Source organism: Leucoraja erinacea, chromosome 29 (assembly GCF_028641065.1).
Source record: "Leucoraja erinacea ecotype New England chromosome 29, Leri_hhj_1, whole genome shotgun sequence".
NCBI lineage: Eukaryota > Metazoa > Chordata > Chondrichthyes > Rajiformes > Rajidae > Leucoraja > Leucoraja erinaceus.
The window spans coordinates 7,700,952-7,713,653 of record NC_073405.1 but is presented as its reverse complement, the minus strand read 5'-3'; the positions used below and the strand labels follow the sequence as shown (position 1 = coordinate 7,713,653).

At 42.0% G+C, this 12,702-nt stretch overlaps 1 protein-coding gene across 2 annotated transcripts in view; it reads left to right on the top strand.

Annotated features, from left to right (window-relative positions):
- The window catches only part of LOC129711102 (insulin receptor-like), a 196,915-nt gene that overhangs the window by 26,413 nt on the left and 157,800 nt on the right, over nt 1–12,702 (top strand). For both annotated transcript variants that reach the window (XM_055658498.1, XM_055658499.1), the window contains exon 2: nt 11,314–11,862. In XM_055658498.1, the coding sequence (XP_055514473.1) occupies nt 11,314–11,862 (549 nt within the window). The remainder of the gene's footprint in view (nt 1–11,313; nt 11,863–12,702) is intronic.

The following is a 12,702-nucleotide window of genomic DNA, read 5'->3' as shown; positions in this document are numbered from 1 at the left end:
AAGTTTTTAACTCTCTCCACCATCATCCCGTTGATATGTATTAAGGGTCCTCATCCTTCCTCTTCCAAAGTCCACAATCAGTTAATTGGTTTTACTGATATTGAGAGCCAGGTTATTGTGCTGGCACCATTTGGTCAGTCGGTCGATCTCACTTCTATACTGTGGCTCATCACCATCTGTAATTCGTTCAACAATGGTGGTGTCGTCGGCGAACTTGATGATGGAGTTCGCACTGTGTCCGGCTACACAGTCATGAGTATTGAGTGAGTTGGGCAGGGGGCTGAGCACGCAGCCTTGAGGTGCTCCAGCACTGACTGTTAATGAGAAAGAAGTATTTTTGCCAATTCTAACAGGATGTGGTCTGTGGATGACGAAGTCGAGCATCCAATTGTAGAGGGATGCGCAGAGACCCAGTTCCGTGAGCTTGGTAATCAGCTTTTTAAAATTTAATCAAAAAATGTATTCAATCATTAAAAATAATATTTACAATACAATAAAACAAAACAGAACCCACCACCATAATACATGACAAACAAATATACTAAATAAACTACTGTACAACTATGTTACAATCCATGTCAGGGATGCATTCAACTCCCTGCGGTGCCCGGCGCTCCCGGAAACCCCCCAGGGTGCCCGTGGACAGCACGTTGTTGATCTCTAACACCGCCCGTAACCCCGGAAAAGGGGCAGGCAGCTGGCTCGGGCAGAGCTGTGGTCGATAAACAACGGCCTGACATAAGTGTTTTTATTGTCCAAGTGGTCCAGTGTGGAGAGCCAGTGAGATTGCATCCGTTAACCTGTTATGATGGTAGACAAACTGTAGTGGGTCGAGGTTCTTGTTGAGGTAGGAGTTGATATGCCCCATAACCAACCTCTCAAAGCACTTCATCACCATGGACGTTAGTGTCACTGGTTGTTAGCCGCCGAGGCACGTTACCTTACTCTTCTTGGGCACTGGTATTATTGATGCCCTCTTAAAGAAGGTGTGAACCTCAGACCCCAGTAATGAAAATGTCTGCAAAACACTCCAGCCAGATGGTCTGCACGGGTTTTGAGAACTCGACTGGGTATACCATGAGGTCCAGGCACTTTCCAAGAGTTCACCCCCCGAAGGATCTTCTGACGTCGACTATGATGATAATATGGAAACAGCAGGGAAAGCTTTTCTTAAACCAATGGTACGAGTTCAAACTTTTATATCCTCTACCCAAACAGCTGCCGCCTGACCCACTGAGTAACTCCAGCACTCTTCTTTTTAATTGTAATCCAGCATCTGCAATTCATTTTGCCTTCACTTTAAAGGCCATTTAAGTGTCAGTTGTTTAAGTGCACGTGGAGTCAAACAGCTCTGATGAAAGTAGGGTTGCTTTCTTTGAACAATATTAGTAAGCCAACGTCTCTGGAGGGAAGGAATGGGTGATGTTTCGGGTCAAGACCCTTCTGAAGACTGAAGACCAGAGATGTTTGTTTACTGGTTTAAACCGAAGATAGCACTAAAAGCTGGAGTAACTCAGCGGGACAGGCAGCATCTCTGGAGAGAAGGAATGGGTGACGTTTCGGGTCGAGACCTTTCGTCAGCTTTTTGTGCCTATCTTCGGTTTAAACCAGCATCTGCAGTTCCTTCTTTAACATTATTAGTAAACCAGTTTGTTTCCTTTGAACTATATTAGTAAACCGGCTGGCAAAGAAAGAATGCCAATCTGACTGGGATTTTTATTTCCCAAGTTCTTTTAAAATTGAATACATTGCCTCAAATCGCCTTCGAAGATATAGATTTGTGCAAGTGGATTACTCATCTTGTAATATAACCAGCAAATCGTTATGCCTATAAACACATTATTTCCAGTGACATATGAAACTGTACATTTTAAACCAATGTACATACATGGTTGCAGTTTTCTTTGTGTGGTCTGCAGTATATCGCTGTGATTCCTTTTTGTTCTGTGGCTCTTGTCCAATTTCTCCACACCAGTTTGTGATATTGTGACAAGAATCTGTAATCTCAACTGATTAAAACCTACCATTTTAATACATCTGGTTTACAATTTACTTTTATAGTATCTCCCCTACAATCTCTGTGAATGCCTCCAAGCTCCAATCTTCTGCAAGATCTGCATTCTTCCAATTCAGCTTTCTTGAGCATCCTTAATTTTATAAGAGACATAGAAAATAAGTGCAGGAGTAGACCATTCGGCCCTTTGAGCCAGCACCGCCATTCAATATGATCATGGCTGATTGTCCAAAATTAGTACCTCGTTCCTGCTTTTTCCCCATATCCCTTGATTCTGTTAGCCCTAAGAGCTAAATCCAACTCTTACAGACTTCAGCCAATCTTCAGCCGTTTAATCAGTTACAATTTGGTTCTTCAGCAATGGTAATTAAAAGACAAAAAACTGCAGATCCTGGAAATCCAGAATGAAACGGAAAATGTTGGAAATCGAATGTGGTAAGAGAAACAGAATGAACATTTCAGATGATCATTGACTTGAACTGTCAACTCTGTTTCTCGCCTTGACAATTGCCACCACCTGAAACGCTAACGGGCCTGTCCCACTTGGGCGCCATTTGCATGTCATTTACGCAACATAATGTACGCGTCACCACGTGCGCATGGCATGCATTACGCGCGCATGGCGCATGGTGTGGCGTAGGCAGTGACGCGCGGGGCCCCAGGATTTGGGGATTCACAAAATCTTCGTGCGTCACCTACGTGACGCGCAAATTATGCCCATGTGGGACAGGCCCTTAACTCAGCATTTCCAGTTTTAAAAAAAATTTCAGTATTCTAGCAGCTGCAGTCATTGCCTTTAAAATCAGGGGGGCACAACAGTAGAGCTGCAATCTCACAGCGCCAGAGACCCGTGTTCGTACCTCACCTTGGTGCTGTCTGTGCAGAGTTTGTACAAGACTCTGTTATCTCATCAGATTAAAACCTACCATTACTCCCTGTGACTTCCGAGTACTCTGATTTCCCTGTGACCTCCGGGTGCTCACGTTTCCTCCCACATTCCGAAGACGTGCAAGTTTGCACATTAATTGGCCTCTAAAAATTGCCCCCAGTGTGTAGGATGTGAAAGTGGGATAAAATAGAACTCGTGTACGGGTGATAAATGATTGTTGTGGATTCGGTGAACCAAAGGGCCTGATTCTATGTTGTATCTCTAAACTGAACTAAACTAATCAATGGGCAGAATACTGCTAAACTGAAACAAAGCAAGAAAATATCTGGAATACTTGGGTCAGGCAGCATTTGTGAGAGGGAAATAATGTTAATAGACATAGAAACATAGAAAATAGGTGCAGGAGTAGGCCATTTGGCCCTTTGAGCCTGCACCGCCATTCGATATGATCATGGCTAATCGTCCAACTCGGTATCCTGTACCTGCCTTCCCTCCATACCCTCTGATCTCTTTAGCCACAAGGGCCACAACTAACTCCCTCTTAAATATAGCCAATGAACTGGCCTCAACTACCTGCGGCAGAGAATTCCACAGATTCACCATTCTTTGTGTGAAAAAAGCTTTCCTCATCTCGGTCCTAAAAGATTTCCCCCTTATCCTTAAACTGTGACCCCTTATTCTGGACTTCCCCAACATCGGGAACAATCTTCCTGCATCTAGCCTGTCCAACCCCTTAAGAATTTTGTAAGTTTCTATAAGACCCCCCCTCAATCTTCTAAATTCTAGCGAGTACAAACCGAGTCTATCCAGTCTTTCCTCATATGAAAGTCCTGACATCCCAGGAATCGGTCTGGTCAGTATCTTTTCAATAGAATTGGAAGAAGTGTAGCAAAACCTTCATCTGTTTAGCCCTAAGATCCAAATTTCCATCTGAACCTCCTCCTCCTTTCCTCTTTTTCCTCCTTTGGCTGCCTATTAAAATATTCTTCAGTTATATCGTTAGGTGGCATGGTGCCAGATACTGTGTGATAATACACGTGAAGTGCCTTGGGACTCTTTTACTACATTTAAAGCACTATATAAATGTAAGTGGTTGTTGATGCTTGTGCATGTGTGCATTTTTTCACCGGGACTTACTGGCAACAGGAAGCCCTGGCTGGTATCAGTCAACTTGAACCAAGCTGAGAATGAAACCCTTGTTCCTCCAGGTTTGTGTGGCTCAACTGAGCATATTTTTCCTCTTGCAGAACAGATTAACTGGTCATTCATCTTGCTTTTGGATCAGAACTTGGCTGACAAATTTATTTGCATGAGAGTTGCTGCACTTCACAGTATAATTCATTGGCATGCGGAGAGTTTCAGATTGCAATGATGTGCCATATACCGTGCCCTCCATAATGTTTGGGACAAAGACCCATCATTTATTTATTTGCCTCTGTACTCCACAATTTGAGATTTGTAATAGAGAAAAAAAAAATCACATGCGGTTAAAGTGCACATTGTCGGAAGGCAATTGTTCCAGAACTGTGGTTGCTCTTTTAAGTACTTCTTGGCAAACTAACCTGGCCATCCTATTTTTGTGGCTAACTAGTGGTTTGCATCTTGCAGTGTAGCCTCTGTATTTCTGTTCATGAAGTCCTCTGCGGACAGTGGTCATTGACAAATCTACACCTGAAGAGTGTTTCTGATCTGTTGGACAGGTGTTTGGGGATTTTTCCTTATAGAGAGAATTCTTCTGTCATCAGCTGTGGAGGTCTTCCTTGGCCTGCCAGTCCTTTTACGATTAATAAGATCACCAATGCTCTCTTTTTTATGATGTTTCATTTTTGGTAAGCCTAAGGTTTGGCTGATGTCTATAACAGTTTTATTCTTGTTTCTCAGTCTCATAATGGCTTCTTTGACTTTCATTGGCACAACTTTGGTCCTCATGTTGATAAACAGCAATAAAAGTTTCCAAAGGTGATGGAAAGACTGGAGGAAAGACTAGGCGCTGAGAGCTCACTTATACCTGCGTTAAGGAGGCAATTAAACACACCTGAGCAATTGCAAACGCCTATGAGGCCATGTGTCCCAAACATTATGGTGCCCTGAAATGGGGGGGACTATGTATAAACACAGCTGTAATTTCTACGCGGTGAAACCAAAATGTATAAAAATGGCCTTTAATAAAATCTGACAATGTGCACTTTAACCACATGTGATTTTTTTTTTCTTTTACAAATCTCAAATTGCGGAGTACAGAGGCAAATAAATAAATGATAGGTCCCAAACATTATGGAGGGTACTGTAACTTTAAGCTGGTTTGAAATTTTGGTTTATAATCATCTCCTCCAGTTTAAAATCTCCGTGTTTTATGTAGAAGCGAAGAACTGCAGATGATGGCTGGTGCACAAAGTGTTGGAGTATCTCATCAGGTCTGGCAGTATTTCTGGAGAACATGGTTAGGTGACTAACTTTAAAGTTTAAAGCTTGATAAAGGAGGAGGCAGTACAGGAGGGGGCTGGTGATGGGTCGGCACAGGCGAGGGGTATATTGAAGGGGAATAATAGGTGGGAGCCCAGGTTGGGCCGAGATGGAGGGGGTGCAGGGAATAATTAGAGGTAAATTAAAATTGGAGAATTCAGTGTTCATGCCCAAGTGAGTATATAAATGTGTCAACTACCCAAGCGGAATGTGAGATGCTGTTCCTCCACTTTGCTTATTGCCTTACTCTGGCAATGGAGGAGACCCAGGGCAGAAAGGTCAGTGTGGAACTGGGAAAGGGAGTTAGCAAAAATGAGATCCATTAGGACTTCGCTGTCCAAGTGCAAGTGTTCAGTGAAATGGGCACCGAGTCTACGCTTTGCCTTGTCGATGTATGTGAGGCTGCGACACTCTGGTCTAGCGGTAGAGCTGCTGTCTCACAGCGCCAGAGACCTGGTTTTGATACTGACTGAGCGGAGTTTGTACATTTCCCCAGTGACACGTGTGTTTGCTCTGGGTGCTCTGGTTTCCTCCCACGTTCCAAAGACATTGAGGTTTATAGTTTTGCACAAAACGCTGGAGTAACTGAGCGGGACAGGCAGCATCTCCGGAGAGTAGGAATGGGTGACGTTTCGGGTCGAGACCCTTCTCCATTCCTTCCCTCCAGAGATGCTGCCTGTTGCACTCAGTTACTCCAGCATTTTGTGTCTATCTTCGGTTTAAACCAGCATCCGCAGTTCCTTCCTACAGGTTTGTAGGTTAATTGGCCTCTAAATTGTCCCTAGGGCGTAGGATGTGAAAGTGGGATCATGTAGAATTAGCGTATGAGTAACTGCTGGTCAGCGTGGACACGGTGGGTCTGTTTCTACACAGTATCTCTCCAAGCTAAAACTATGATTTGGATATTGGAAATATTGTCAGACAAATTGATGAGAAGAATTCCCTGTGTTGTTCTATGCACTTGTTAATCTCTGTCCTATTAAATAGATCAAATGGCACAGACACTGCTCCCATGGTACTGAAAGTAAAAATAAAGTTGAATTGTTTTGTCAGTACTGATGTGTCTACTGAAGATAAAGCTTTGTTGGCAGAATTTGTGAGATTTTATCTGAACTGCGTTGGCTGAAGAGCAAATGAGTCAAAGTCTAACAAGCGGTTACGCAGCAATTTCTTTTACAAAGATGTTTAATCTTAAATGAATTTCATGCCGTGGAAACTAAAGTAAATACCAGAGTTAATTAGTGTAGCTTTTTTTGTGTTTTTGAGAAACTTTGAGCGTTCCTTTTTCCTATGTGTAAACTTTGAGCCTATTTAGGGAGCATTGGTGCAGAGGAGTGGAACCTTTCCATGATATATGATAGCGTTTCCCTGTTAAATGCTCACGTCTGGCATAGCTAAGTTAAGATTGTAGGGTAAAGACCTATGTTTTACCCCAGGTAATATATGGTAGCTTAGAAGATGCCAACTCCCCTCCCCCCCCCCCCCCCCCCCCCCCCCCCCCCCCCCCCCCCCTAACCCCGTCTATTCTGTGGTAATATCACTTTGTAACCAAGTGAAGTTGATTGAGTTCACTCGTCTCCGAGTTACACGTTTGTGCGTTTGAATTCCACTCCAGAGTATTAAGTAAAAATTTGGATTATTGATACAGAACAACTGTAAAATTGGGTTACAGAAATTAGTCCTGGAGGTATTTATAAATCGCCTTTCAAAAATTTGACAAACAAAAGATTTGAGAGGAACAATTCACTCATAATAAATTGGCGTTGAAGTAAATAAATCAATACAAACCTGATCATTTCTCAACTTGTATTTCTTGACTCGTGCGCAAGTGACTTGGCTACGTGCTACGGATAATTGTATGTGTCCCGTTTTCGAAGAACGCAATCCCCCTGCAAAGTGGGGTCACCTGTAAAAGACTTGTAAATGGAAATGCTAACCTGGGCCAGTGACTACTTTATGTCGAAAGGAACTGCAGATGCTGGTGTATACAGAAGATAGACACAAAGCGTCATGCAGCATCTCTGGAGAAAAGGGATGGGTGGCATTTCAGTTCGGGACTCTTCTTCAGACTGAAAGTGTGTGGGGGGGGGGGGACCTGGAGGTAAGAAGAACAGAACAAAGGAGGTCTGGCAACAGAAGTCCAAGGAAGGATGGAGCCCATAATGGCCCACTGTTGGCTTGGGAAGAGTTGATAACAAAGGGAGACAAGGAAACCAACAGTGAAACTGATAGGGTGATGAGGGGGTGTGAGAGAGGGAAGGCAGGGGTTAAAATTAGAGAAATTCTGAAAATTGGAGATATCAACGTTCATGTTCATTTGATATGTTGATGTTTGTGTCAATCTCCCGTGACTTCTTTCTCGGGTGAAGGTGAAAAATTCCTTGTCACTATTTTGAAGTGTAGTAGCATTAGCTTCATTGACTTGACCAGAATATCCAGTTGACAACCCTTTTTCTAAAACAAAGCTGCTGTTTGTGGAAGCTTGCATTCTGCAGATTCATGTGGTTCTTACATTCCATTGCGACTGTAATTACGAAATACTACTTTGGTTGTAAAGCTCTTTGGAAAGAATTGAGGTTGAGAAATGTATTTTATGAATCCAAGACTTTTATGTCTTTTCAAAATTCTGCAACCAAGCTTGCCATTTAAAAAATCTCAGTTTTATGTGGGTGGGAGTTTGCAGGTGGACTGTTTGTATGGGAACAAGAACAGTCTACATTGAGAGCCAGGAGAGGTTTCAAGACAAAGTACCTAATAAAATTGTGAGTTTCATAATCTGCCTTGCTCCACCACAAGTTCAATCGAGTCACCGCATTTGCTAACGGAATATCTTCCCTGCTTCCAGTGCCCCTTTGCATTTATCCTTCATAATGATTTGAAAGCTAGAATAAAAGACGTAGGCATCTGTTCTACGCTATCCATGTAATCTTTAGGTAAACAAATTTAAAATAAGCCAATACAAATGTACTTGTTTGAGCCTGTCACAGCTCATTGGGCTGATGATGAGGTCACTTATCAATGGGCATCTGCCGTTTAGCTTGACGCACATAGACCAGTCTGACTGGTGACCTGAGTATATCTATGACATAAGCGTGTTAATGATCTATCCTGGCTTTTGATTGACTTAATAGATGATGATATTTGAACTACTTCTGAACTTTAGAACTTTGTTCAGCAGGCAAATGCAAGAATTAGTTTTGCATTGAAAGAAATTACCAGACCTGGCTGTGAGATAAGTGACTCGTTAATCACCTATTTTGTTGAATTGAATTTACACAAAAATGCTGGAGAAACTCAGCGGGTGCAGCAGCATCTATGGAGCGAAGGAAATAGGCAACGTTTTGGGCCAAAATCCTTCTTTGTGTACCTTCAATTTTCCAGCATCTGCAGTTCCTTCTTAAACACATTGTTGAATTGAATTATTTGGCTAATGTCTTAGAGAGCTTCTAGCTCTATTCAACCAAACCCCAGTGCCTTCAGTTATATAAGGACCTGGACCTGGAGTATTGCGTACAGTTTCGGTCTCCTTATCCAACAATTAATAGGAACGCTTGTCACAGAGGGGGTTCTGGGAATATGCGTTAGACTGGTTCCAGGGATGATGGTCTGCCACGTAATATGGGATTGTTGACTTGGGCTCCCTTGGGTTTAAACTCAAGTTCAGAAGAATGAGAGATCTCATTGAAACCTACAGAATTCTTACAGGACCACACGCTGTTTACAAGGAGGATGTGTCAGGCATCGCAATCTTACAGCAAGAAATAGACCATATAGGAATGAGACGCGGTTCACACAGGGAGCTCTAATTTTTTTGATTGATTTCTCAGTGCCAGAGGGTCATGGTTGATCATTGAGTTCATTCAAAACAGAGCGCAATAGGTTAAACAAACTGCAGATGCTTACTTACTAAAAAAGGCACAAAGTGGTGGAATAACTTAGCAGGTCTGGCAGCAACTCTGGAGAACATGGATAGGTGATGTTTCAGGTCAGGACCCTTCCTCAGACTGATAGCACAATAGGTTTTGAGTATAAAAGGAATCAAGGATTAGGGGGTAGTTCAGAAATCTACTGCTGAAGTAGAGATCAGCCATGATCCTGATGAATACCAGAGCAGGCTGAAGGGCCAAATGACCCACACCTAGCTTTTGTGTTTTATAAAGTTGACAGAAAATAGACGGCCTGGTCCCCAAGTTGTGGTAGTAAATTTAAGTTCAGTTTAGTGTCATGTGTCCCGAGGTGCAGTGAATAGCTATTGTTGCGTGCTAACCAGTCAGCGGAAAGACAATACATGATCACAATTGAGCCATCCACCGAGCATCAGACTGGAAACTTTACGTTAAATTGACATTGTTATTTTCAGTTCCACGCAAGTTAGTTCTTCTGTGTGGCAGGAGTGAAGGGCTTCATTAAAGCTTATATGAGGTGATGTTATTTAGTAGGTTGCGGGAACATAACTTTGAAATGATTATTTTTGCTCTGGGTTTTGTCAGAAATAAGTTCAACAGATGTTGAGTGAAAATCAAGTGGTAATCTTGAAAGCTGAGGGACTTTCTGATTTTGACAGGTTAGAATCTGTGGTACATTGGAGAAATGGTTCAGGAAATTGTAAATCCGGCTGACGCAACTTCTGAAAAATGTAATCTAATTCCCACCTGACATTTTCCACTCCTGTTTCCTCCCTCAGAAATGTTTCCACATTTTCTGTATTTATTTTAGATTCCAGAAATCCTTTGAATTTTGACATAACATATTTATTAGTGCTTGCTTGTGTAGTGGGAAACAGTTACAGAAAATGTAGGTAAAAGTTAGTTTACAAGTGTGCTGGATAGTTTGATTCAAGTTTCAAACTGCTCTTCCTGCTGCAGATCGTGGAGGGAGCGGTTTTAATTTAGCAGAATAGAGTCAAAGAGAGTCATAGAGACACAACAGGCCCTTCGGCCCAACTTGTCCATGCCGACCAAGATGTCCCATCTACACTAGTCCCACCTGCCTGCATTTGGCCCATATCCCTGTAATCCCTTTCCTGTCCATGTATCTGTCCAAATGTCTTAAATGTTGCTATAGTTTCTGCCTCAACTCTTCATTCCATATGCCCACCACCCTGTGTGAAAAAGTTGCCCATCAGACTCCTATTAAATCTTTCTTCTCTTACTTTAAACCTCTGGGTCTTGATTCCCCCACTCTGGGTAAAAGACTGTATATCTACCCTATTTATTCCTCTCAATAGAAAATGTTGATGTTGAAGCCTTTCATGTGCTTTTTATGATTTTTTTAAATTGATATTTCAGAACTTCCTGGTCATAAGTATTCTAACAGCTGGCCAATCGTCTAATCTAAAACTCTGCTTTCTGAATCCTAATTTGAACCTTTCTTTCATTAAATGTGTGCTCACTGGCCTGTTTTGACACCTCACTCTGTTCCCTCTTCAACTCTATCATGCTGCAAGGGCTCTTTGTGCATTACAAACCCAGGAATTAAAGCAGTCAATAAAACTGTTTTGGCCAAACTCTTTGGTTATCTGTTTTAACAAGCCCACATGTTACAATATCAACTTTTCTTTGACATTGCTGTTGTAACAGGCGCTGTTGATGGTATGGTTAACAGTACATTTTATTTTTCATTTAGTTTTGATGTTTTATGGGAGTAACCTATTTTGACAGGGAATCCGACCAGGATGCACAAATGTAATTTTGCAATGAATAGTTTTTGCATTACAAGTGGTGCATTAGGCCTGTTTTACCATCTGTTAGTAAACACAGTCCTTTGTTGCCTTAATTCTAAATTACAATTCCCATGTAAGCCTCTATGGGAACATTTCCTTAACGTCCTCAAAGGAATTAGAACGTTATAGTTAATGTGAGTCGTTAAAGATTGTAACTGGGAATCTTATGCTGAGATTAATTTTGTAATGCACTAAATGTTAACTTTTCCCTTTTTTTCCTCTTAGTTTGTCAAAGCCTAGATATTCGAAACAACATCACACACTTGGAGCAGCTAAGGAACTGCACTGTCATCGAGGGGAATCTGCAGATCCTGCTGTTGTTTGGCTCAAAACCTGACGATTTCCGTGGACTGAGCTTTCCTGAACTTACGATGATAACTGATTACTTACTTCTGTTTCGTGTCTACGGCCTAGAAAGCTTGAAGGATCTCTTCCCAAACTTGACTGTGATTCGTGGCACACGCCTCTTCTTCAACTATGCGCTGGTCATCTTTGAGATGCTGCACTTCAAAGAAATAGGCCTGTACAACTTAGTGAACATCACCCGGGGCGCTGTACGAATTGAAAAAAACCCAGAGCTTTGCTATCTGTCCACCCTTGACTGGTCAAAGATTCTCGACTCAGTGGAGGACAATTATATCAAGTCCAATAAGGATGACAGAGAGTGTGGTAATGTGTGCCCAGGCACACTGCAAGGAAACACCAAATGTGCCCAGACCGTCTTCAACGATCAGTTTAACCACAGATGCTGGACGAGTGACCATTGCCAAAGAGGTAGGATTGCCTGAGTGTTACAGAGTGTTTCTTCTGGTCTGTATTTGATTCATTGTGCATAGAAAATGATCTGAAAAGATAGGTTCAAATCTGTGGAGGTGTAATTCTTGCAGGGTACCATACAGTCCTATGCAGGCGTTGTTTTCCGTCAACCCGGACCTGGACTACATTGACAATGGTGGTTTGGCGAATGGTGCTCGTAACTCCTGAATTCAAAGCTTGTCGGTTCACTTCCTAACCAGAAATTGCACAACTTTGCTGTAACATTCCCATTAAAATTCGACATCGGTTTTAAAAAAAAAACACAGGCTTTATACTGAGCAGGAGCATCTGCCCCAATATTCATCTTTCAACCAACAGAAGGAATTAGATTATTTTTAACAATACTTCATCATGGAGAATGATAGCAAGCTTAATGGCTGCTGTAATTCTTCTGAAGTGGTGATCACCTGCAGCCGCGGTTACTTGAGGTATTCTGTTGTGAAACACTTGGTGTAAAAATCCCTTTATTTAAAGATTTACTTGTATTTGAAAATATATTGACTTGGATACCAGAGTCAGAATACAGATATATTACAGTGGTTGATGATTTAAATGAATTGTACTGTACTGTGCGGTGAATATTTGTGTGGAGGTAAACTTGTTGTGAAATGTTTATTTCGCATTAAGCGTCCAGTCCGATCTTTTATTTCATCCGTTGCCTGTACAGTAGACGATGAATGTTCTTTAAATTTCGGATTTTAGTGTAAATTGCTCGACAGAATATGTTTGTTTCGTGTGGTTTGTGTGTCGTCGGCTCGTGGTGCGGTTTTGTAAGAATTTACAGCACAGCAACCTTTG